Here is a 27532-nt window from a genome sequence, read left to right as displayed (position 1 = left end):
AAATATGAGAAATTAGAAAAAATTTAGAGGTCACCTTTCGATTGCAATCAGCAGCAACCGCCGATTATCATCCTCGGAGAGAGCCACAGATTTTATCCCTCCACCATAGCCACCGTCGTTCTACGAGGATAGCCACCGAATCACCAAGATTCGTCGAGGAAAACAACCGACAAACGAAGAGGAGAGCCACCGATGAGAAGAATCGACGAGGAGAGCCACCGATGAGAAGAATCGACGACGACGAGCACCGAGGAGATTCATCGTCCACGCGATCTCCTCTTTCTTTCCTTCGTTGAAGAGAAAAAACGAAAAACAGAATCGACGTTTCTCTTTCTTTGTTTTCGAAACACCGCGCCTCTCTCATCTCTCCTATTGACACGCCTCCCACAAGGCTCGATTCTTAAATGCCTTAATTAAGACTCAACTCTTAACTAATTTCCTATTTTCCATTTAATTTAAATGCTGAATATACTAAGAAGTGCTCTTAAGAGCCTCGAGTAAACATGCTCTAAGCTTGTCCGAAGTGATTTCTCTTTTATGTTGGATCCACTATATAACCACTAGATATACATGTTACAGTAGTTTCACTATTTTATCAAGAAGTAATCCATGTTAAAATATCCAAATTCAAAATAAATAATGTAAAACTTTCTGTTTTTTATATTAGTATTAACACTCATTAATTATTTAATTATATAAGTGGAGCCCTATAAACATTGATTAATTAATCATAAACAATGTAGAACTCAGATTTGCCAGCCAAAAAAGCGCATTGCTCCACAATATTATAATGCCTGCCGTTTGCAGATATCGTACTGATGGTAACATATTTATCCTTCACGATATAAGATAGAAAAGAAAAATATTTGTAGGAATTGTTTTCATCGACGTCAAAACGAAAAAAAAAAAAAGAACAGTTTTCATAAAACGTATTTACCAATTAGGCCAAACAGTACGAACATAACATAGGCAAATAACAATGGTGTGCACATAGCAAACTGTTCTTTTAGTAATTTAGTTTTCCTAACTGTTATAGGATTCATAATTCCTTTATGTGACATGTAATTTTATATGAATATTTAAATATTTTATTTATAATCGTTTAACTATCACGAAATGCTGTCAAATTTTTTTTATCACGAAGTGAAATTTTTATACTTCGATGTGTCTATATAATATTTATTTTAATAAAAAATTTTTTGTCTATTTTAATAAATTATACTTTCATATAAAATATATTATGTCACAAAAATCATCAAATTCTTTGATATCGTATCATTATTATATTTTTAATTTAGAAAATATAAAAAATACATCTTTATGAAACAATTTTTTTTTCTATAACATGTATCCTTTTGAAACGGAGAGAGTATAATTTTATTTTTAACAAATTAATATTTATCAAAAATTAGTATTTTGACAGATGTAAAATTACATCGCCTTGTTTAAATCAATAATTTTTTTTGTTTTAATTCCTTTAACAATCAAATGAAACAATATTAGAAACCGTTGCTGTAATTTTCTTTTCAAAAATTGTTATATATATAAATTTTAGTTTTAATATTCTCTTGTATACTAATTACTTTAATTTTTCACTAGGCAATTTATTTTCTACTGGAAAAAGTTATATATATTTATAGAAATGTCGCAAAGAGATCCGTATAGAGAGAGATGAGGTTCATACGAAGACAGAAGTGTACACGACACAGATTAGATCTGCCCGAAGAAAAAGCGTCATTTTTAAAATCGTTAAGGTGAAGCATATGTTCACTGTGTCATGTTCATGATGTGTTGTATCTGTAATCAGGTTATGCAAGCTATATTCAATAATGAAACAAATTGTATTATATGTACGGATAATGTATCGTTTAATTACCTCAGTTAAAGATGGATAGCACTAGCTATAGCTAGCCACATACCTTACGATATTTTTGCCGTCAGTTACCAAATTTAAGTAGTACGAGTAAATGATGGGTAGATATTACTACTATTGTCTACTTGTTTGTTTGAGCATTTTAGTTTATTTTGTTTCGGTCCACGCAAGTTATATATGCATGCGTAGTTGTTAAATTAAGTAGAAAGTGAACGACAGACCTGATTATGGCAAAGATCTTTCGAATTTACACCAAAAAAAAAAGATCTTTCGAATCGGTCTGTGGAGAAGCTTTATTACTTTGGAACTGTATATATTAATGTATTTTTTTGGAAATTGAGCTGCTATTAATATAAAAAAGTTAGCACATGCATACTGAAATAGTTTTGTTAACACATGCATTTTCGGGCTGATGTTGAACTTTTTGCAGTTAACTCAGAAAGCTACCAGCCTATCACATGCATCTCCTTCACAATCTTTTTGGACCATTGCTTCCTTTTTTATGGGAAACTCATTACTGCAACCTCTACATTTCTGTCTCTACATGATCTGCTTTATCTAATCTAGCTATGACGCGTATACGTATTGGACCATATGTATTTGTAAACTAGTTAATTATCCATTTTAATATTTCATATATATAGGGTATATGCATGATTAATACGTAGCCCACTAATTATTGCTAACGTTCTTAATATTTAGAATACTTGTTTTTTTACTAATTTGAAACAGAAAAAACTAATTTGTTTAGCAAATCATCATGTAACTATTAACTAGTAAGAAATACATCTACTAGGAGTTGATCATCTGTTGAGACCCAAAAAACAAACCAGAAGTACTAGTGATGTATTCTTTTGTATATAGTCAAGTATGGTTTGCTATCAACCGGTTAGAAGAGTGTTGTTATAGAATTACCGGATCAGTTTGAATCATATATAGATGCTACACATGGGAATGGCGATTGTACTTGTGGATCCAACACAAATATCATCAAACTGGTCTCTAAACTTTCCTAAAAGCATTTTCTCAAAAAAAAAAAAAAAACTTTCCTAAAAGGGATTTTGGCAAAATGTGGCCCCATAAAATGATATAAAATCATAAATATGTGTACCAAAAACAAAAGATGTGGTCCTAATACTGAATGAAGGAAACTTTCCTAAAAGCTATTTTTTGGCTTTGCTGACGTTGAAGAATTTTCACTTTTCAGACATTTTGATGACCAATAATAATGCCAAATCCTATGGGGTTTGAGCTCTTTCCCACCAACTTTTTCGTAATCCACTCCTCTATTTTCGGGTTGTTTTATTAAGAGAAATTGCACCTAATTACTAAAATAAAACAAAATTCACAAAGTAACCAAAATCACATTATCTCTCTTCTTTTTTCTTTCTATCTTTTTCCACCATCTCTCGATAATTTTAGTTTTTATTTTGGTTATTTCACATATAGCCCATGTTTTATACTTCATATGTATATTTCTATATGACATCCATGTACAAAAAATCAATATGGAATCCGAAAATATTGCAAAAAATTGTATGTATAGTTATCTATATTATTAAAACAAAGTACATTTTGGTATTGTTTGAAAACATGGATAGCAGTGTAAATAAGAATTGTTTGGAAAATAGATAGCAGTATAAAAAAAGAACTATAATGTCCTTTTAGTAATTTCATTATATAATTACATTAATTGTCTTTCAATATTTCATTCAATTTAACAATTTCATTAATTATATTACATTAATAATACATCACATCATTAATTGTACTACCATAGTAATAATAGTGCATATTTTTATGTATTAATTAATCAACAATTTGTGTCAATTATAAAATCAAAAATGTAAAATAACTGGATTTTGCATATGGTTAAACCTTCGGTTTAGTTTGTTTTACTAAATTTTTTTTTATTTTAGTTTTAATCGGTAAAAAATTACGTAGCCAAAAATATAATTCAAAGACATTTTTTGTGAATAAACTAATAACTTAAATCAAAAAAATAATAAAATTATTACATTTATTGTCACTTAATTTTTCACTGCATATAATTATTTTAATAAATAAAAAAATTCTTTATATTTCACTTAATTTAGCCAAACACATACAAAGAGTCATTTTTATTAGTTTATAAAATCAGTTAAGCATGAACATTGACTATCCATTTAGGTACAGATTGTTCTTTTCATGTATCAATATTGTTTTTTTTTAATTTGGCCCGAATATTATAAATTTATGTGTGGATTTTGAGTTGAGTTTTTCTAGGCTTAGATTAGTTCGGTTCTGCTGTATAGGAACTTAAAAATATTAAATAACAAATATATATGAAACTGGTTTGGATATTTGTACCAAAAATAATCATATTACTCTATTCGGTCCAATGTATTTTGAATACAATTAGTTATATTACGACCATCTAAAATATATAACACTAATTATGAAAAACAAATATCAATGTATAAAAGTGTAAGAACTAATATCCACACGTATGCGCGTATCAAGCTCTAGTAATTTCTTATGTAAACCAGCTGATTTAATGTTCATTTACATGAACTCATGTTAGCAAACTAAAGCTCTCGTATGTTTATAAATTTATCTTTTTAATTGACATTTTGTTTTAAATTTATTCATCCACATAAAAAGTGAAAACTTATGTATAGTTTTTTATACAGCCCGCAAGTGTAACTCGTTAATTTGATGGTCTAATATGTCATATCCGTGCTTCAATTTTTTTTTTGAAAACATGTGCTATATCTTGAATCAAAACATAAAATGTGTTTGGTTAAGAATTGACTGTTACACGTAACAACTCAGAAGCAACCCACCTTTTGTACTCCTTCGGTTTCATAATAGTTAATGTTTTAGAATATATTTGTTGTTTCAAAATAGATGAAGTTTTGATATATTTATATTATTTTTAATTTTATGGAAAACTGTGTAATCAATTAGATTTTACAATTATTTTTTTAGTTGGTTGAATGATTTTTAAATTATGTTTGCAAAGTTAATTTTTGGAAAAAAATAGAACTTTTAATCTTCGTGAAATCAGTCAAAACATCATCATGTATCTGAGTATAATTTAAACCTAAATTGCCGCTGTGTTTTACGTAAAAGACAACAAAAGTCTTAATCTTGGCATTAATCATGACGGACCATGTGGGGATCTTCATGCCTTGCACTTAATCAACCACGTACTTATTATTACACGTAACAAAAATACAAAACTTGCTGCCAAAACAACCACCAAAACACCACATAATAAACAATTTGAAAAAACCTAGCGTACGTACCTCCTAGGCCTTCTCACTATCGTTTACATATATTTCACGAAACAACAATAATTGATCCAAAATATAAAATAATACGTCAATAAAGACATATTCATATTCTAAGAAGAAAAATACTGAGTTCTGGACCTCCGTTTTTGTCAGGGTTCATCATGTAGAAAGCCTCCGAGTCACGACTCCCCACGACTCGTTCGAACCTACCTCTCATATACAACAACTCCCCAAGCTCCGTTCCACCACCGAAACCACCATCACCGGACACGTCATCAATACTCTTCGCCGTCGGAATAACTCCAGCTCCAACCGTAACCCTAGACACCGTGTTCAACACGCGCCAATCCGACTCGGTACACGCGCCTCCACGCGACACGGCCGCACCGCACTTCCTCCCGTTGCAATACATTGTCCACTTAGGCTCCTGGAAAAGCTTGGTCCCGGAACGGTGACGTTTCTCGCACTCCAACGCGATCCTGACTAGCCCTGACGCCATCTCTTTGACGAGAGTAGCCGTTGACATGGCTAAGTCCAAGAGCAGCACCGGGTCTGATCTCGGACCGTACTGGACAGAGAACGTGACGTGGCCTCTCCTGTGCCCGTACAACGTTCCGGTGACTCTTCTCCCGAGGGAAGAGGATCCACCCCTGACGAGCGAGATCAGCTGGTTAGAGACGCTGGAGGAAGAAGATGGAGGAGAAGGAAGCGAGAGGACGTTGCATGTGGGGAGGTTAATGAGGTTCATGAGAGAACGTAAGAAGGATGGAAGCTTCACGGTGACTTTCACGGTTTTGTTAGTGGAAGAAGAGGAGGAGACTGGTCGGTGGGAAGAGGATGAGGAGGAGCAATTACGGCAGGGTACGAGGAAGAGTTCGTGGTGAGGGATGGTTGGGATCAAAGTGGTCGAGGAAGGAGAACGGGCGTGTAGGCCACGAGCCGGAGAGTTGGCCGGATTGATCTTGCTTGAGTTGAAGCTGAAGCTTCTTTGAAGAGCAAGTTCTTGGTACTGCATCATTTTTTTTTTGATATGTTTATATATTTGAGGAAGGCGACAGGAAGAAAGCGGCCGACCAATGTGATTATGAGTGTGGCGAGGAGGTATGGCCGATTTGAGTGTGTATTTATAGACATTTTACGTGAATATTTTAGAAGCATATACGGGTGATAATGTTATTTATTGCCTATCATGTGATGTGAGAGCTCCTCGCTCAATAAAATAAATGTTCTCGTAGGTTTTGTACTTTTGTTGGGTTTCTGAAGGTTTCAGAAAACATAGAGCTAGTTTAACAATATCAAAGTCGCACTATTAGGATATCCCAGACAAACCATCAAAATTTGTTTTTAACAAATTCTTAAATTTGAGATTTCACTATTTAGTCTCTTAAAATACTATTTACTTTTAATTTTATTCATTTTAGTTATGTAAATTACATATAATCATATTAATATTAATTTTTGTAGCACTTTGATCTTTATAAATATATTTTGACCAAATATTCAAATATATTTTTACAGATATGTTATTGTTTATGCATAAAATATATAAACATGTTAAATTTAAATTAATTATCTAAAATAGTAATATTATTTATATGTAGTTTAACCATTTCGTAACTATTTTCTTTAATTGATACATTTTCAAAAGATTTATTTTTTAAAATTTTTTTTGGTGAAACCAAAATATAAATTATAAATATAATGATTTGCATTTTTATTGTGTATTCATTATTTATTTATAAATTTTAGTGCTTATACTTAATTATTATGAAGATTGAAAATAAAAATGTAATATTAAAAAAAAGTTAAAAGATAAATTTGAATTTTTTTGTTGGAACAACTCACCCTAAAATTCTCATTCTGAAGATTCCTCACTTTCAAAATAAGGTTATTTGTTGGAGTTGCTCTTACTATATTGCTTGTTTAAAGCTGATATTGGCATGGGAAATGAGTTTTTTCTTTTTTTTTGTGTACACTCTATCTTTTTTTTTAATTTTTTCTTTTATTTTATCCTTTAAAAAAAAAAAAATCAATCGCGAGCCGCCACGTGTCAGTGGAGCCCGCGAAAATCACAAAAACCCAAAAGAAATCGATCTTTATCTCATAGTTTTTCTTACCGATTTTCATCCTTTGTGCGGGGTCCACGCCCGAAAATCCTTCTAATGACCCGGCGATGCACATGGTCTAAGATTTTATTTCACCATCATCAAAGTCTGGCGTCCATCCTTTAACCTAAACTGTCCATTGAGGTGGGTCCACGATGGACCAGGATATCAGAAGTTGTTTACTTTCATTTTATTGTGGAAGTCTACCTTTAAAGTTGACGTGTGAGTATGTATGCATTTATCGTTTATGTCATTAATATGTGGATGGGCAATTAATGATGGATATTAGAGCCATGTACATGTAGACTATGTTACATGGAAACGGAAGCAGGTACGTGGAAACGGAAGCGTATAGAAGTGCAGAAGCGAGATTTTTTAAAAAAATTAGGAAACGGATACGTGTTGGAAGCATATATATATATATATATATATGAATATATATACATATGTAAGATTATTTTTTAAAAACTAAAACTAAAAATTATATGATTTAAATTTAAAATAAAGCATTTATTCATTTATAATAATTTTGAAATGACTTCATATTTAAACTGTAAAAATACACATAAATTAAATTAAATAAATAATATTATATTTTTTAATTCTTTATAATTAATTGACATAATATATATGAATATATAATTTATCTTTAATAAAAACCTCAATGCATAAAGATAATTTATAGTATTAGTTTTAATATTTATATATTTCTATTCTCTCTGTTCAATACTATTAAAATTTGAATTTTATATAAATTAAAAACTATAATTTTATATTCTTATTGATATAAGACATTGTGTTTTTTTTTTAAAAATGGAAGCGTGATTCCAAAACGAAATCGTAAGCTTCCAATGTATTTTTAAAAAGAATATTCTAAAAGCGTTTTGGAAGCGAGATTCCCTAAGCTTCCACAAGGTTCCGATTCCAATTCTGGTTCCGAAGCGGGAAGCGGACGTCCGATGAAGCTTCTGTGCAACGTAGCACGTAGAGACCAAATTAACTATCGGTTCATACATTAGTTATTGTATACATCAAAGAATGATTAGAGTAATCCAATGGGGATTTCTCAACATAATTTTCTAAAATATACATATTTATTAATATTTAATCGTGAGTATCTAAAAACCTCTATTGGCATGTTTTTTTATACGTAAACCAATCCAAAGTATCTGATGTACTTTTAGAAACTCATGTTGAAAAACTCTTTTGGCTTGTTCTTAGTTTTGGTATCTTAGAGATGGGATTTTGAATTCTAATAAAAGAAAAGAAACATGATAAATTTTAGAATTATATATTTGTAACTATACATTACACTCATGCACACACATTAAATGTTTGTAACAAAACACCTACACACATATATATGTTTGTAACAATTTATATTACACACAACTGACAGTTGACAAACATACTTATATACGCACATTTCTTTGTTTATATAGCATGTGTACAAGTTTGAGGCCACAACGTAGCCATAAATAGGCACGTAGCCCATTTTCACTATAAGAAAATCAAAAAGTTAATTTATCACCACACCAATTCACCATAATCATCGTAAGCTAAAACCTAAAAGCATTATTGTTGAATCCGATTATATAAAATAGATAATTGTAAAGGGAGACTACTATTACGATACACTTGGACGGTTCCAAACACGAGGTAAGGTTCCTCATATCCATGATGTTAATATACTGGTGACCTAATTAAAAAGCCCTTGACTATATATTAGGGCTGTTCAATATGGTAAAACCGAACCGTACCGAACCGAAATAGACAATATAGTTTGGTTTTGGTATATACCATATAAACCGAATGGATATAATTTTGTAAAAACCGTAAGATTTGGATATGGTTTGGTATATAACCGAATAAACCGAATAAAACCAATTAAAAGTAGAAACATGTAAATATGTATCTATTTTATAACAATACATGAAAATCTATATATTACATAAGTTAAATTTGTGTTAATAACTATTACCATAATTTTATAGTATTAAAGAACCTTAATTTGTAAAACACTTGAACTATAATTAAATAACAGTACATCGCAATTCAGACATCTTATTTTCTAAATCTTATTTTGATCTTTTTGGTTTATTTTAGTCTTCACTAAATTAATATGAAGATTATAAATTTGATGGACAATAAATAATGAAAAATTTTCAATTAAAAAAGCATGACTTTAAAGAACACTAAATATAGAAGAGTGGAAAACTTTTTCTTTCATGTTTCTGTTCTGTTTCATATCTTTATTTTCAAAATTTCAAGCTTTGATTTTAGTAATATATTTGATTATTTTATTTGATGGTAGAAGCATTTTTACTTTTTTGTTCATTTATTTGAACATGTAATATATTTTTAATAAATGATTGTGTTGACAATATAACTCTAAAATTCATATAATATGATCTCAAACTAAATAATTATGTTTTTTTGGTATAAAACCGAATAAACCGAAAACCGACGGTATATAAACCGAACCGAACCAAAGTAAATATGTATTTAGAATGGTAGTTATATTTTACTAACCGAAATACCGATAACCGAAAAACTGAACCTAAACCGAACCGATATCCGGATTGAACACCCCTACTATATATTGATGCCAACAAAAAAAAACACAAAAAGAGAACGATAAGGAGAAAGCGACAACGAATTCTTCAGAAATTTTGTTGCGTGCTTTGTCTTGTTATGATTTAGTTTCAAATTGAATGGTTACACGATCTAGATATCTAGGGTTTCAGATTGAAAGTTGTATGGTTTGTTATTGTCTTGATAAATCTGTGGTAATTCTGACTTGTGTTAAATTATCTTTTGGTTTTTCAACTATTGGAAAGCCCTCAATGGAATCAAAATCGACCCCTGGTGGTGTTGAAGTCTCCCCAGGTCGTTGTCAATCATGTTAAGAGCTTCAACATCAGCTTGATGCCCAGCTTTAGCGTTTGCCACTTGATTAGGTTCCAAATCTTCAACGTTTACAGCTTCATCCTGAGAAGAACAAATAGACATGGGTAATCTATAAATTTTCTTGTTACCAAGATCAATTCAAAACAGATTTAATCACTTTGAATCTTTCATCGTCTTTGAATCAATTCAAAACTGGCTACCACCCTCCTTCATAAGCTGCATATACACAAAATGTGTATGAGAGAGCAAAGTGTAATACGATTTTCTTGTAATGCAAGCACATGAGCAAAAATATTGAAAGTAAAAATGAACAAATTTTGTATTGATGACTACTGAAAGTAAAGCATAAGCGGCTTCAGAAGGATGGCCATCAGTAGTTACCACATGTGCACTCTACACTTACATTTGATTCAAACTTATACAAGTAAAATGAGTTGCGTTATGTCGGTGAAGCCCATATGGTGTTGATCGAACGAGAAGAAGATAATGTTTGAGCTGCCAATTCATCATCTTCTTCTTTCTCATATTGTGTTCCAACAAAATTCCATAACATTCATTCATGTACTTCCACTTGAAAATTAATCAGATTTTGATCTCCATGGCATATCACTGCCATTTTAGACGAAGTTCATTAAGCACAAACATGATTAACTTTAGGTAGAGTCATGAGCTGAGATTGTTACTCAACTTGTTCACATGTTTTTCAAATCCTTGATGACATAAATCATTATCATAGTTGCTAACACCGAAGGAGAGATGTAACTCATGAACCTTGTAATTGTACCAAAAATTCTATAATTTAGCACCAATGGTCCAGTTACAACAAAAAAAAAATGATACATGTACCCGTTGTTATGAATGTAAACAACTATTATTTTAATAACATACATGTTTCTTGAGAAATGTATATGCTTTTATTTGTAAAATACCATCCTATATTCATACCTAATAAAACATTTCATGCGTTTTATATTTAAGTAATCATAAAAAGTAATAAATGTATTTATTTATAACAAAAACATGTACATTTACATCACTCATACATAAACATCTTGTGATTTTCAAGATAAAAATAATTATTTAATGTTATGTTCGTCATGTATAAATACTTTAGTTAGGAATATAGTTGTTTAATATTAAAATGTATAAATATTTAGCATAATTATAAAATTTATATTTATGACATGTATGTATATAGATTTAATGATTAACTAATTTATTACTTATTACATTTAAATAAAATTTAACGGTTATATTAATAAAACTAATAACTCATCTTTAAATTAAGAAAAAATAATAGCATAAACTGAATATAAGATAAACCTAATTCACAATACACATAAACTAATAAAGATAGAGTTTTAAATATAGTATTATTAAAATAATAATAATAAAAATAAATAGATATAAGCCAATGATCAAAACGATAGAAATATAATCATAATAACAAAAAGAAATTTTGGGTAGGAAAATATGCATGGGCTAGTAAAATTTACCTGTGGGTATTTACAGCATTATTACAGCGCGAAGCTCGTTGAAATGAAAGAGTAAAAAAAAAAAAGTAAAAAAAAGGTGAAATCCCACAAAACCCTTTCTTTTGCTTTCTCCGACTACACCGCAACGCTCGAAGGATTCCACCGAGAACAATGGCGAACGACCAAGAGATGAGTGGCTGGACCGATCTTCTCCACTCTTCGTCGAAGCTTCTCGAGCAAGCCGCTCCTTCCTCTCAATTTCCTCCTCTTCAGGTTCTTCTTCCGCTTTCTCCCTCTCTGCTGATTTGGGATTAGTACACGATTTGATTTTGATTTTTGTATCGCCTATCAGAGGAACTTGGATCAATTGGAAGCGTTATCGAAGAAGCTAAAGGCTAAAACCCTAAGGAACGAAGCTCCTTCTCAGTCTATTGCCGCCACTAGGTTTTAATCTCTCGCACTCTCTCTCTCTTTTTTGAATCCCTAAGGAATAGTAAGGTATAAATGATTCTTCTGTTGTCTTTTGTTATTTTGCAGGCTACTCGCTCGGGAGGGAATCAATGCTGAGCAGCTAGCTCGTGATCTCAAGTCTTTTGAGTTGAAGGTGAATATTACTTTGTGTATTGGTCTGTTTATTGGTATCTTAAGGTGTTGTAGTTGTAGTTTGCTTACAAATCTCTCTGCTTTTCAAATGTGGTTATTCACTGTGTTTTCTTTCTTTGATGCTCTTTAAAAGACAACGTTTGAGGATGTGTTCCCCGCTGAGGCTACTAGCGTTGAAGAATACCTGCAACAGGTACTCTTAGATGCCTTTATTGATTGATTTGATTCTCTTGGCGATTACTTACTGTTATGAAGTGCGATGTTTTTTTCATTTTTCTTTAGGTTCATGAAATGGCTATGGTATCGGCTATACAGGAAGCTCAAAAGGATAATGTTCGAAGCTTTAATGATTACATGATGAAAGTGCTGGAGGTAAGGCTATCCATGTTATGTATCTTATGCGTCGCTTCTTTTTTCCTCGTAGCCATTTGCTTCTTCTCAGTTTCCTTTTGCGTACATAGACTAATAACTCAGTGGTTGACTTGAGCGTATTTTGTTCTTTCCTACTTATTAGTTCTCTATAAGAATTGCACTATGCAACTAGCTTTGGGAGGCGTTTTTGCTGGGTGGATTTTTTTTAGCTTGTTGATATATTAGAAGGATGTGCATACTGATTTTTCCATTGAATTTGACAGGAGGATTGGAGAAAAGAAAAACGTGACTTCCTTCAAAGCCTTAGCAGAATATCAATGTTACCTAAAACGAATATGGTTGATGCAAGCAGAGAGGCTAATGCTGGTCAACTAGTGCCGGTGGCTTCGAGTACTCGAGGAGTATCGTCCACACTAGGCAAAGAGCTTGTGGCTCTGGCTAATATACCCATTCATGAGAAAAAAGCATACGTCTATGGAGAGGTTGTGAAGAAACTTAACATGTCAAGAGAAAGAGGCTTGCCATTTAAAGTACGTATTTTTTATACCCTGTCTAGAAACTTAGTACTGGTTCAATTTGCTTAAGTTCATGTTTAATAAGTATAGCTGAATAACATTCATTCTGTAGCACTCTACTTTACAATGATGATTTCCTTTGATGTAGCATCCATAAAACTGGCTACCCTCCTATAAATTTCCTGGTGTGCTTTATACTGATCCCAGTTCATATCTTTGTATAGCCCGCAATGTCTTTTAAGGAAGCTTATGAATCTCTTGGTGCTGAGGGAACTCATGGGAAATCAGTCAACATCCAGAAAATATGGCAGCTTGTTCAGGTAATCTTTTGAAAAACACTCTCTAATAATTGTTCTTATATTTCTGCCTTTCCAGTTTCATGTAAATTACTTCTGATCGTTGTTGACAATTTTTTTCCAGGCAATAACAGGTGAAGACTCGGCAGTTCGACAGGGTGTTTCGAAGAGGATGTCCCTCGCGATAGGTGCAAGACGTCATTTAGAACGTGGGCATGAGAAACATATAATGGACACAATTCAAAGTCACCCTACACAGGTATTTATTTCTGTCTCGTTTTTTATCTTGTTTCTTCTTGATTATAACAGCTGCTACATGTCTGTCGATGATGTCTCTTTAGAATACCGTCTATACAAATGATCGAGTGCTGTCTGAAATGATTCCTTGATCTTTCAATCCTATTTCAAGAGTGTTGGTAATCATTCCGAGTTGTGTTTTGATTTCCTAATCCTGTTCCAGGCTGCTCTTGGTGGATCTGTTGGAAATTTGCAAAGAATTCGTGCGTTCCTTAGGGTTAGTGTCAAACTTTGTAGAGCTTTATATGGATCATATGTTCAAAAAGCTATTTAACTTTATTATTTCTTGTTTTTTTTCTTTACTGTGCAGATTCGTTTGAGAGAATATGGAACTTTAGATTTTGATTCACCTGATGCCCGTAGGCAGCCTCCTGTTGATACGACTTGGCAACAGGTTTTGGATTATTTCTCTTGTCCTCAACATTTAATTGAGATATAGAGATTTACATTGCTAACTTGCAGGCTTGTTTATATGGAATAACTGATATCTCTCTCTTGAATCTCAGATATATTTTTGCTTGCGTACTGGGTATTATGAGGAGGCTAAAGAAATTGCCCGGTCAACTCGTTCATCTCAACAGTTTGCACCACTGGTAACCGTTCTTTATATCTTAATCTATTTTCAAGAATTTTGGAATAATCACTTTGGTTACCTTTCCTTTTTGCAGCTTACAGAGTGGATTACAAAAGATGGTATGGTGGCTGCAGAGACTGCAGCTATTGCATCAGAAGAATGCGAGAAAATGCTGAGAATGGGTGATCGGTTGGGCAGAACCGCATACGACAAGAAGAAACTCCTACTCTACACCATCATCTCTGGTTCCCGCAGGCAAATCGAGCGCATTCTGAGGGATCTGTCTACACTCTTCAACACCATCGAAGACTTCTTATGGTTCAAATTAGCATGCATCAAAGACGTTTCTGGTGCATCTTCTTCATCTGTGGTCTTGAACGATGGCCTGGCGCCGTACAGTTTAGACGATCTCCAGACCTATCTCAATAAATTCGAGCCTTCATACTACACGAAGAACGGAAAAGACCCCTTGGTGTATCCATATGTTTTACTCCTCAGCGTTCAGTTGCTTCCTGCTATCATGCACTTATCCAAAGAAGCAGGAGACGGAGGGTATAACATCGATGCTGTTCATATAGCTATCTCTCTAGTGGACCATTCTGTTTTGTCTGAAGGCTCCGGGACAGGACACAAACTCAGCGTGATGGATGCTAATGCAGAGGCGTCCAGTATGGTTAGGCAATACGGGTCCATGTTTCTGCACCACGGAGATCTCCAGATGACAGTAGAGTATTACGCACAAGCTGCTGTTACGGTAGGTGGGGGGCAGCTAGCTTGGTCCGGAAGAAGTAACACAGATCAACAGAGGCAGAGAAACTTAATGCTGAAGCAGCTATTGACTGAGATTCTCCTGCGAGAGGGTGGCATCTACTTCTTGCTTGGCGGAAGAGGCTCTGGTGAAGAAGGTCAACTTGGAAGGTTCTTCCCGGACTCTAGATTGAGACAGCAGTTCTTGATTGAAGCTGCACATCAATGTCAGGAAGCTGGATTGTACGACAAAGTAAGTAAACATTGTTTGGAGCTTTAAGTCTTGTAAGAAAGCTTTTCACTGTGTTTTTTCTATTTTTTTCAGTCCATAGAGATACAGAAGAGAGTGGGTGCTTTTGCATCTGCCTTGGAGACTATAAACAAGTGTCTCTCTGAAGCCATTTGCTCCCTGGCACGTGGAAGGTTGGATGGTGAAAGCAGAACATCAGGGCTGATTCTTGCCGGAAACGATATTCTCCAGACTTACAAATATTACCCTGAAGTCAGGTATATATTATTATTGATCTATAACTTTGCTTCAAGGGATTTGTTTTTCATTTTCCTCTCACAGTCTTCAGGAAGGAGAGCGAGTGATGGAACAAGAAACGATACTAAGAGAGCTGGAGGCGATACTATCGATCCACAAGTTGGCTAGACAAGGCAACCATATGGATGCTCTGAGGGAAATTGCGAAACTTCCGTTCCTTAATCTTGATCCAAGAGTGCCCGATGCAACCGCTGATGTGTTCCAGAGCGCGTCTCCTTACTTCCAGACTTGTGTCCCGGACCTGCTCAAAGTTGCGCTGACTTGTCTGGACAATGTACCTGATCCTGATGGATCAATCCGTGCCATGAGATCCAAGGTACATAAAAATAATCAACATATTATCTTTTTTTTTTTTGGGTTGTGTATTGCAATAACAAAGATTGCCATTGGGCAGATCGCTGGGTTTCTTGCAAGCAACACGCACAGGAACTGGCCTCGTGACTTGTACGAGAAAGTGGCTCGAAGCTTTTGAACATTGTTCCTTGCTAAGACGATTGAAAAAAAGCCATTATTAATTAAGTATGTGCCTTGTAATTTCTTTTTTTTTTTTGTTGGACAGCCTATGTTGTCTTTAGTATGTTTCATTCAGTTGAAATCATATTTTGGTCGAGTGTACTAACTCTGTTTCATTGTGAAAAAATCATGCGCCGTTAGTTCTATGTTTGAGTCATATTCAATTCATGTTGAGACACACACTGAGTATGAAGGCTTATTGACACAACCTTTGCAAAACATATCATCATGCAATCCCTCTTGAGTTCGGTCTGAAAGTGTTTCTCATAAGAATTGATGTTAACCGGTATCTTCCAAGCTCTGTTTTTTTCTTCCACAGCAGCTTGAGCTTGTTCCAGTGGAGATCTCTGTCCCTAAGAAGATGATTTGAGATCAAACCAATACCCACTCTTTACGGAGTAAGCTTTAATTTTAATATAATCCCCCAAATAAACTGGTAATTATCAGACACCAAAACCGAACCAAACCGGCTCGGTTTACTCTTTTTTTCCTTCTTCTTTTTCTTGTGTTTAGTCGAGCCATCTGGGAGGAAGAAAGAGAAGTCTGTGAAGTAGTCGAGAGAGAGAGAGATGAGGAATAAGGTGAACTCGCTTCTGAAACGAGGACTCAAAGTGGTTGGCGATGGCATGTTGCTTAACATAATCCAATCTGAACTCCGTCACGAAATCTCCAACCCTCGTTTCCTGGTAATCTCAGTGATCTAATCTCAGCTGAGTTCTACTTGACTCTATAAAGTTTCAGTTTTTAATGTATCTAATTTTGTCTCTGGTCGCTTAAACCCTAAAAGCACAAATTTTGATCAGACACGTGTTTTTGATTTTCACTCCTTTTGTTGTTGTGTCTGAAACCACCACCAGGTGGTTGAGACGGGTAAGCTAGGGGGTTTCGAGCTGGATTGGGACTCTCCGGGAAACAGAGACGTTGTCCTGAGGAGACGGTTTGATTCAGGAGAAGAGGTTGTGGTATCTGCTTTACTGCAACAGGAGCCCATTGATGATGATGCTGATGATATAGCGTTTCCCAGAGGAGCTGTGGCTAAAGTTTGTATCAGCAAGCCTAGTCTCCGCTCTGTCTTGCAGTTTGACTGCCGGGTTTTAGAAACGGGGCGTGGGAGTTCTGATTTTGAGATTGAGAGAGCTTTTTATCTCCGCTCTTTGTGTAGTTCTTCACCTAATGGTGGAGACTTTTTCAGGTAAAAAGATGATAATATCGATCTTTGTTACTGCTCTTTAGTGTTCTAAGTTCCTCTTTTAGTGGCAAATTCATTAAGTGGGAGTTTGGTTCTTATGATGTGTGTTTTAGGACTATTGTTTCTTAACTAGGTAGAAGAATCCTTAAGGTGATAAGCTTGTGTTTTGGAGTATTCGTTTGTATATATTGGCAAAGAAGTAGACAGTTATAGTGAATTTTTAGAGTCTTGTTGTTGAATCTATTTCTTTCTTTAGATCCATAATTGTTTTTTTTTTTAATATCAAATTGTAAAAAGATATCAGAGCTTCTTGTTTTTGGTTGTGTAGTACATTAGATCCGAGACTACAGGATGCGCTGAAGCAGTACCTAACATCCAAGGGAATAAGTGAAGGCCTTACGAATTACATCTTGTGTCATCTGAACAAGAAGGAGCAGGAGCAGTACGTTAACTGGTTACGCAAGCTTGAATCCACAGTCTCACACTCTCTGAAGCAGTGAGCTGTTCAACTCCATTTGCGCATTTGTTTTATTCACCTTCTTATTCTTCTTGGCGTTTTTTTTTTTTTTTTTTGCAATGGTAATGAGTAATGACCTTGAGATTAGCATAATCAGCTTTGCCATGGTTTTTGTTTTAGGGAGTTTTAATTTAACAAAATATAAGTTAACTGATGTATTCCAAACAAAATGAGACCTCAAATCTTATGCTTTTGAGGTTTGCTCTTTGATTTATGTGTGAATTAATATAGTTCATTGCAATACAAATATAAACACTAAAAGTATGACTTCTTATAAGAATGATCTCTAGGCCTCTAAAGTTTCTCAATTTTTGGGGTTACTTTTCTGGTTGTTGTTTTCACATACAAGAAATATAATCTCCTAACCAAAGGTTTTGGTGACAATTTTTAAGTATAAACTACTGAACCGAAAATGTCTTTGTTTTTTCTTTACCATAGCAGTAAAAGTTTAAAAGTGAAAAAATGAATAAAAACAAATCTTCACCAAGAAAAAAACGTCTAATAAGGACAGAAAATTCAGACAATGGCAGCAGCGCCAAGTGCTCTGATTCATCCACAGTCCACAAGTTGGGGCAGTATTTTTTATTTTAAAGTCGATTATTTATTAATAGAGAACTAAAAACGACATGTTTTTTTTCCCAGTCAATCGTTACATTTTTCAATGTTAATACTATTAAAACTGCCGAATCTTGGACGAATATTGAGTATGTGTAAACGTATAGTTCAAGCATCATATAATTTTCAAACCGTTCCTATTTAAAGTAGTACTCTTCTATAGTAACAAGTAGAATCAGAAGAAAAACACAAGAGGAAGAGAAAATTAAGTTTATAGGAATATATTCTCATTTCTTTGTAGATATTTAAATTTCTCTCTCTTTTAATCAGCCTTCTTTTCTGATTTTTTTGTTCAGAGAAAAAAAAACTGAAAAAATGTTTTCTTCTTATTTCGGACTGGTGAAAAAAAATGAATTTAGAGTTAAACTTAATGCTGCTAACCGAAGAAAAGCACTTAAAATTGTACAACCAGACAAAGTCTTTGATAATGTTGCATGAATCACACACAAAAAAAAAAACTTTATGTTAGTACTTAATAGACGTATAATAATTGTCGTTTATCGAGTGTATTAGTTTAATCACTCTCGGAAACACAAATATTGATATCGTTATTAGCTTACTCACGTGACATAACATCATAGATAAGTAAAAAAAATTAATCAAAAGCATAGATCTTGAGGTCGTTGCAAACAAATAAATATCAAAGTAAAAGATAAATAATATTCGTCCGGGTCGGATCAATTTGATAATAAAGATCCCTTTTTTTATTATCCGAATAAAAACGAATGAAGCTAAGCCACATGGGCCTTACCCGAGTACATGATCCGATTAATCCGGGTCGGGTTTGGGTCTACTATAAAACGCCAACTCTCAATCGTAACAACCTTCATTGATAGAGAAAATTGTAAAGAAGAAGACACAGTCCTCTCTCTCTCTCTCTCTCTCTCTCACTCTCACTCTCACTCTCAGCAGCTGCTAAGAGTGAAGAATGTCGAATTTGCTAAGGGATTTTGAGGTGGAGGCGAAGAATCCGTCGCTGGAAGCGAGGCGGAGATGGAGGTCAGCAGTCTCCGTCGTGAAGAACCCCGCTCGTCGTTTCCGTAACATCCCCGACCTCGATAAGCGAGCTGAGAACGAGACTAAGAGACACCAGATCCAGGTTTCGAACCCGCTTCCCTCTTCCTCATCCACATTTTTAATTTATTTATTTTCTCTTTCACGATTCTGTTTTTTTTTTTTGTTTTCGTGATGGAATAATAATTAATCAAAAAAAAGGAACTAATTAATCAAACTCTATAATCACCATTGTTGGCTTTTCTTTTCTTTGTTGTTTGGCCATTGAAGAACAGAAAGACAAGACTTACAACACACAAAGGCTTTTTTACTTTTTATTTTTCAAAGTCTAATCAAATCAAATCTTTTTTTTTACTTTGAACACTTTTTATCTACCAAACTTTTTTGCCTTTTTTTTTTTCTTTTTATCAGGTAAACAAAAGGAGTTTTAATTTGGTCAAATCTCCAAAATAACAACTTTCTAAGTTTATATCACAAAAATAACAATCAAAAACTAAAATGACCAAAATAGCACATTTCTAAGTTTATCCTTTGAAAATTTTAATTTTTTTATTTTTCAAAATTTGAAATCTTAAACCCAAAACCTCATTTCTCAACTCTAAACCCTAAACTCTAAACCCTAAACCATAAATTTTAAACCATAAACTCTAAACCATAAACTCTAAACCCTAAAATCTAAACCCTAAACCCTAAAATTTAAACCCTAAATCTTAAACTCCACCCTTTAACTATAAACCCTAAGTTTGTGACTTTTGATAAAACATTAAGTGTTATTTTGTGACTTTTGACCTTGAGTGCTAGTTTGGAAATAAAAATTTGATTTAGTGCTATTTTTTGTCTTTTTTTTTCTTTTACTTTTATCTAATGATAGTCATGAAAAATAGTATCTCTTTACAATTCTTTATGTAAGTCAATACGCATTATACATCGGTCGTTTAAGGTAGTAATATTAAAAAAAAAAAAATGCTAGCTTTATATATACTTGGATGACCAAGAAATGGAGACTTTGAACAAAGACTCATGAAGATATGAGTTAGGGATAATGATAAAAAAAATATCCTAACGTTTCAATTATTATAAAATTCTCTGAAGAAAACACAATTTGCCAACACACATGATGATGACATGCTTTAATGTCTTCGACTATGTTTACAAAATGGATAATTTATTGTCGCTGCCTTAAGAAAGATGAGCCAGTTTTTTTTTTGAGAGGCCAGCAAAAGTCTGCCCCTTTTAAGTTCTTATTACTAATCTTGGCCATCTTTAGCGACTGAATCCAAACACCAAAGGACGCATTCTAGTATCAACACATCTGATTTTTTTTTGTTATGAAATCCCCATTGTTTATTTTCTTTAAATCAATTTTATTTTTAGAGTTTTTTTTTTTGTGTGTGTGTTTGTTTGGTACGAGTAGGACAGTGTATTTGACTTCTTGTGTGCAATTATTTTAGCGTAAGGAAGGAAGTTGCTAGGAAACTTCGGCAGGTTTGTTTCATAAGGTTCTGACAAAGATATCAATTTCATCTGTCCACTTGTATAAACCAAATGAAGAGGCATTTTTTTTGTAGGGTCTTTTGGATATGAGCTCATGGTCTTTATTCTTTTTCCTTTTGGTCATTTTTTCATTTCGTGTTGAAATCTATTCTCATTTCAGTCCTTAGGAAAAATGTTTTATAATCAATGATTGAGTAAAGTATATTACAGCTACAATCATTATTTAGTGGGGAGTGATAAACAGTCAGACCTTTTATTAGCTACATTAATCCTGGTTTGAGCTTCAATTTTCAAAGACCTTTTAGCTACATTATTTGGTAGCTTTTGTTTTGTTAGATCAGTGATATAATGGACGTCCAAAAATAATTAGCGAGCGTTGCATGCAGAGAGCTTGACTCTGTTATATGATGATGCAAAATGAAAATTGAGTAAATAAATGGATCTTTTTGGCTATTTACCCGCTTATGTTGATTGCATCACTGGGAACTGTTTGATCTTTCTTCGGTTACATGTATGACCAAAGAATCCCATGTTGTGGTAGTTTATCTGCCAAGTAACTCACTTTGTTTTGCTCATGACCAGGAAAAGCTCCGAGTTGCTTTCTACGTACAAAAGGCAGCTCTTCAATTCATTGGTGGTAAGATATCCACTCCTGAAATTTACCACAGAAGCATGATTTAACAATTGGAGACGACTAAGTTATGTCTTTTGTTATTGTATTTTTTCTGTAGCTGCTGGTAGGCCGGAATACAAGCTCACCGATGAGGTCAAGGAAGCTGGATTCTCTGTCGAACCAGATGAGCTTGCATCTATGGTTCGGAATCATGACACCAGGGGTCTGGCAAACAATGGTGGAGTTGTAGCGCTTGCAAAGAAAGTATCTGTATCTGATCTCAATGAAGGCGTTAAATCGAGTGAACTCCCCATCAGGGAAAAGATCTTTGGAGAAAACCGTTACGCTGAGAAACCACCGAGGTCGTTCTTGATGTTCGTCTGGGAAGCTCTCCAAGACATAACCCTCATCATCCTTATGGTCTGCGCTGTAGTATCAATAGGCGTTGGTGTTGCCACCGAAGGGTTTCCAAAGGGAATGTACGATGGGACAGGGATCTTGCTGAGTATACTCTTGGTCGTCATGGTTACTGCCATCAGCGACTACAAGCAGTCTCTTCAGTTCATAGACTTGGATCGAGAGAAGAAGAAGATCATTGTCCAGGTCACTAGGGACGGGACTAGACAAGAGATCTCCATCCATGACTTGGTTGTCGGAGACGTGGTTCATCTCTCTATTGGTGATCAAGTTCCAGCTGACGGGGTTTTTATATCCGGATACAACTTGGAGATAGACGAGTCGAGCTTATCAGGAGAGAGCGAGCCGTCACACGTGAATAAACAGAAGCCTTTTCTTCTTGCGGGAACCAAAGTTCAAAACGGTTCGGCAAAGATGCTGGTGACGACGGTCGGCATGAGGACCGAGTGGGGAAAGCTGATGGAAACGCTGGTTGATGGTGGAGAAGACGAGACTCCTCTCCAGGTGAAGCTAAACGGGGTTGCAACGATCATCGGCAAGATTGGTTTAAGCTTCGCTGTGCTTACGTTTTTGGTGTTGTGCGTACGGTTTGTCTTGGAGAAAGCAACGGCTGGTAGCTTCACCAACTGGTCCTCCGAAGATGCGCTGACGCTGCTGGACTATTTCGCAATCTCTGTAACCATCATCGTCGTCGCTGTACCTGAAGGTTTGCCGTTGGCGGTGACTTTAAGCTTGGCGTTTGCTATGAAGAAGCTGATGAGTGACAGGGCGCTCGTGAGGCATCTGGCTGCTTGTGAGACTATGGGTTCCGCTACTTGCATCTGCACTGATAAGACGGGAACTTTAACTACCAACCACATGGTGGTCAACAAAGTATACATCTGTGATAACGTTCACGAGAGGCAAGAGAGCTTTCAGTTGAAGCTACCAGAAGAAGTTCAGAGCATTCTTTTGCAAGGCATCTTTCAGAACACTGGCTCTGAAGTAGTTAAGGATAAAGACGGAGACACTCAGATCCTGGGATCACCAACGGAAAGAGCGATACTCGAGTTCGGTTTGCTTCTAGGTGGTGACTTTGGGGAGCAGCGTAAAGAGCATAAGATACTCAAGATCGAGCCGTTCAATTCCGACAAGAAGAAGATGTCTGTTCTTATAGCTCTCCCTGGAGGTGGTGCACGTGCTTTCTGTAAAGGCGCATCTGAGATAGTGTTGAAGATGTGCGAGAACGTTGTGGACTCGAATGGAGAAACAGTTCCATTAACTGAAGAACTTATTAAGAATATCTCTGATGTCATTGAAGGTTTTGCCTCGGAGGCTCTGAGGACTCTCTGCTTGGTTTACAAAGATCTGGATGAAGCTCCCAGCGGAGATCTTCCTGATGGAGGCTATACGATGGTAGCAGTCGTTGGGATCAAGGATCCAGTGCGTCCTGGTGTTAGAGAAGCTGTGGAGACTTGTCAGGCTGCTGGGATCACCGTTCGTATGGTCACTGGAGATAACATAAGCACAGCTAAAGCGATTGCGAAGGAGTGTGGCATATTCACTGAAGGAGGTTTGGCTATAGAAGGTTCACAGTTCAGGGACTTGCCTCCTCACGAGATGAGAGCCATTATACCGAAGATTCAGGTTCGTTTGACATTGTGTATAGAAATGATTAGGCTGCGGATTTTTGTCTGAACCGAACTAAAATTTTTGGTTTTCGGTTCGGTTTCGATTTTAAGTTTGGTAGGATTTTTAAAATGGTTCGGTTCTCCGTTTGGTTTTCACTATTTTTTTAAATTACCAAAAATAGTTGAATTTAACGAACCAAATTAACCAAACTAATCGAAAATAATCGAAAATAATTAAAATAACCAAAAAATATCTGTTTTCTGAAAAATTTACTGAATTCTAACCGAAAACCAAAAAAACTGTCATTTTCGGAAAATAAAATTATGAACCAAAATTAACCACAAACCGAACCGATTTTTCCAGATTTTTGTCCGAACTGAAATTTCGGTTTGGTTTTGATTTTGAGTTTGGTTTAGTTCGTTAGGATTTTGAAAAATGATTTGGTTTTTGGTTTGGTTTAGTTTTCAATTTTTTTTTAAATATCAAAAAACTGAAAATAATTGAACTTGCTAAACCGAATTAACCAAACTAATCAAAAATAACTAAATAACCAAAAATATCTGTTTTTTTCTAACCGAAAACCAAAAAAACTGTCATTTTTGGAAATAAAATTAAAAACCAAAATTAACCGAAAACCAAAATTAACCAAAAACCAAACCGATTTTTTCCAGTTTGGTGGGATTGCGGTCGAACCGAAAAAAAAACTGAATAAACCGAAACGGCAGGCATAGAAATGATTGTTATCGTTCACAAATCTCTAGAAGGATCTAAAAACTTGTTTTGTGCCTTTTCAGGTGATGGCTCGGTCTCTGCCATTGGACAAACACACTTTAGTCAGCAACTTGAGGAAAATTGGAGAGGTGGTTGCAGTGACTGGAGACGGGACAAACGATGCCCCTGCACTGCATGAAGCAGACATTGGACTTGCAATGGGGATAGCTGGAACAGAGGTTGCTAAAGAGAATGCTGATGTGATCATAATGGACGATAATTTCAAAACTATAGTGAAAGTGGCTAGATGGGGACGTGCTGTGTATATAAACATTCAGAAGTTTGTTCAGTTCCAGCTAACTGTTAACGTCGTTGCTCTCATCATCAACTTCGTCTCTGCTTGCATCACAGGGTCTGCTCCACTCACTGCTGTACAACTGCTTTGGGTCAACATGATCATGGACACACTCGGTGCACTAGCTTTAGCCACAGAGCCTCCTAACGAAGGTTTAATGAAACGTCCACCAATCGCTAGAACCGCAAGCTTCATCACCAAAACCATGTGGAGAAACATCGCCGGCCAAAGCGTTTACCAGTTGATCGTCTTGGGAACTCTCAACTTCGCAGGCAAATCTCTTCTAGATCTCAATGGTCCGGACTCAACAGCTGTTCTCAACACAGTCATCTTCAACTCCTTCGTCTTTTGCCAGGTACGTAACGTACACACTCCAAAAACAAAAAAAAACTAACCCAAGCAATGACATATGAAAAGTCTTAATGGTTTATAATATCAAAACAGGTGTTCAATGAGGTGAACAGCCGTGAGATTGAGAAGATAAATGTGTTCACGGGAATGTTCAATAGCTGGGTGTTCACAGGCGTAATGGTTGTGACCGTTGTGTTTCAAGTGATCATAGTGGAGTTTCTTGGAGCGTTTGCTAGCACTGTTCCTCTGACCTGGCAGCATTGGTTACTATCAATCTTGATAGGATCATTGAGCATGATTGTAGCTGTTATTCTAAAATGCATACCCGTTGAGTCTTCTCGTCAACATCATGATGGCTACGATTTGCTTCCTTCTGGTCCTTCCTCTTCCAATTCCGCATGATACCATTTCAATGTTGGTGTTTTTTTTTTTTTTTTTGCTTGTTATCAGGACAGTGATTCCAAATATGTAAGATACTGCAGATTCTTGTTTTTTTTTTTTACCACGGATCCAGTTTTGTGTTACTCGAATTTGTGGTTCTCTCTCTGTTCTTGCCGTTGCTCTTCTTAAGAAACAATTGAGGTTCATTGCGATCTTAGATAGCTTCAGCTCCAAGGTAAGTGTGCATACTTGCCGATTTGGAAGACATTGTTCAGTAGATATTATATAACATAAAATACTAGAATTCTATAGCAATGGCTAACATCAATCAATGTAAATATATGTTATTAATTAGCAACATTATAGAATATTGCAAAATAGATGGAGAACAGTTCAGGTTATTTATTAACAAAATAAAACATTGCATGTTGCTTTATGCTGTATATGTAATGGAATTTGCATGGCAACTCTATGTTTTCTGAGAAACATTTTTGAAATTGAGCGATTAAAATGGCACTAAAATAAAATAAAAATGCAATGTTTGAATGTTATCTTTCGGCTAAATATAGTGGATTTTCTATGAATATTTGTGGATCTACGTAAAAAAATCAGTTTAAGTGGAACGTTATTTATCATCAAGTTCAATCAAATAATATCTAAGAGAGTTGCTTGATTGATTAGTCCGTAGATCCACCAACCACAAACATTGATAACATCTACTTTAATTTTCGTGTATAGTTAGAAGTTAGAACTTCTAATTAGATATGTCATTTGTATGTGTATCATTGTTTCACTATTGGAGTTGTATCTATAGTTTTACGCAAAAAGTTAACGCGTATTTGTTGAATTCTATAAAGTTAGGATAACATTTATTACTGAAGAACTGTGCAGGTATTAATCTTATTATATAAAGAATAGTTTAATCTCTCAACCTACGATGCCACGTAGGAAAGTCATCTCCTAACAGCTCGACACGTGTCTCTCTTTCATTAACTAGGAAAACCAATTGACGTGGGCTTATCTATGTGTTAAAAACAAAAGCCCATTCCAATTAATACATCATTTTCGAGAAGGCAACCATTGGTGTTCATCGTCTCCTTCGATCTCTGCATATCTGAACCGCCATTTTCGAGAAGGCAACCATTGGCGTTCACCGACCCTTCGTGAAGAATCTCTGGAATCAAGCTCGGTTCGTGTCATTTCGATTGAGATTCTTCCCCTATGAACTGTTACGGATGCATTGATTCATCGCATTAATGACGTTCTTAACTCATTCAACCCACCCCAAGCACGATTCCTCATTCAATGCACTCTACAAACGATGAACCTCCAGATATAAAAAGATGAACCTTCATCCCGTAGACAGATCACTTTGTAACGAACAATGAGTGGAAAAAGTCTTCGTTTTTCATGTTTTACAGTCTGATTCCATCTCACTCCTTCTCAAAGAAGGCTCCGACGAGATCTCCAGTGACTAATGAGAACTCCACGCCGAAGAGATTCTTCAAACGGCTGTATCATCATCCGTCTCCGGCTAAACGCATCATCGCGATACGGCACGGCTCCGTGAAGCCGAAGGAGGCAGCGTGGGTTTTGGATAAGAGCTTTGATTCTCCAAGAGTTTCTCTAGGAAGTACGAGCTCGGTTATGAAGTTTGTCGTGGCCAGTGCTCTTAAGTTTAAGAAAGGTGATAACATGTAAGGCCCCGACCCGGCTGCCTTAGCCGCGGTCGATGCCTCACGTCGCTCGGTCCATACCCTGACCGAACCTCTCAAAATTTTCTCCCTATATTTAAAACATCGCCCATAGGCGAGGGCTAACTCAGATCTTAGCTCAAGACTACCATAGTCTTTCCTAGCTTAGATCAATACAACACATACCCAGCGGAATAACATCTATCATCCATTGGTCTATAACCAATCTAATACTCGTCCGGTCGAATCACCTCAGCTAATGGTTAGTACTCTCAGCTACCAGTTAGCTCAAAGGTCGATCCTAGACCCGAATCAAGTCATATGAATCTGAGGTTCCGTTCCCCTAGTCCATTCTATCTAGAACTAACCAAGAGTTACTAGATCATACCTTAGCCACATCCACGGAGCTTGTTAGCTCATCGGCCCAGCTGCTCTAGCTGAATAAACTCGTAAACCAGCTGATCA

The 27532-nt window shown here is 35.3% G+C and overlaps 4 protein-coding genes across 5 annotated transcripts; 3 read left to right on the top strand and 1 right to left on the bottom strand.

Moving 5' to 3' along the window:
* Positions 1 to 5018: 5018 nt before the first annotated feature.
* Positions 5019 to 6261, bottom strand: LOC106395481 (protein MIZU-KUSSEI 1). Its single transcript, XM_013835928.3, has one exon. The coding sequence runs from the start codon at positions 6167 to 6169 to the stop codon at positions 5255 to 5257; it is 915 nt and encodes a 304-aa protein (XP_013691382.1). The 5' UTR covers positions 6170 to 6261; the 3' UTR covers positions 5019 to 5254.
* A 5450-nt stretch (positions 6262 to 11711) lies between these two features.
* LOC106391673 (nuclear pore complex protein NUP93A) lies at positions 11712 to 16251 on the top strand. The gene is made up of 15 exons (XM_013832371.3): positions 11712 to 11914; positions 11994 to 12085; positions 12179 to 12245; positions 12378 to 12437; positions 12527 to 12616; positions 12880 to 13146; positions 13356 to 13451; positions 13552 to 13686; positions 13888 to 13941; positions 14035 to 14118; positions 14231 to 14317; positions 14393 to 15298; positions 15371 to 15552; positions 15617 to 15908; positions 15987 to 16251. Exons 1-15 carry the CDS (start codon positions 11813 to 11815, stop codon positions 16062 to 16064), a joined length of 2592 nt encoding a protein of 863 aa, XP_013687825.1. The 5' UTR covers positions 11712 to 11812; the 3' UTR covers positions 16065 to 16251.
* Positions 16252 to 16614: 363 nt separating this feature from the next.
* On the top strand, positions 16615 to 19526 carry LOC106391672 (mitochondrial acidic protein MAM33). The gene is made up of 3 exons (XM_013832369.3): positions 16615 to 16791; positions 16963 to 17297; positions 17623 to 19526. The coding sequence occupies exons 1-3, from the start codon at positions 16675 to 16677 to the stop codon at positions 17792 to 17794; spliced, it is 624 nt and encodes a 207-aa protein (XP_013687823.1). The 5' UTR covers positions 16615 to 16674; the 3' UTR covers positions 17795 to 19526.
* Positions 19246 to 25587, top strand: LOC106391671 (calcium-transporting ATPase 4, plasma membrane-type). Of its 2 annotated transcripts, none has more exons than XM_013832367.3 (5): positions 19246 to 19525; positions 21517 to 21571; positions 21666 to 23590; positions 24370 to 24996; positions 25086 to 25587. In XM_013832367.3, exons 1-5 carry the CDS (start codon positions 19355 to 19357, stop codon positions 25392 to 25394), a joined length of 3087 nt encoding a protein of 1028 aa, XP_013687821.3. In that variant the 5' UTR covers positions 19246 to 19354; the 3' UTR covers positions 25395 to 25587. The 2 variants fall into 2 exon arrangements, with proteins under 2 accessions (XP_013687821.3, XP_048611183.1); XM_048755226.1 differs by lacking the exon at positions 19246 to 19525 and adding an exon at positions 21043 to 21445.
* Positions 25588 to 27532: the final 1945 nt, after the last annotated feature.

This window comes from Brassica napus, chromosome C4 (genome assembly GCF_020379485.1).
Source record: "Brassica napus cultivar Da-Ae chromosome C4, Da-Ae, whole genome shotgun sequence".
NCBI lineage: Eukaryota > Viridiplantae > Streptophyta > Magnoliopsida > Brassicales > Brassicaceae > Brassica > Brassica napus.
This window is presented reverse-complemented; position numbering and strand designations above follow the sequence as displayed.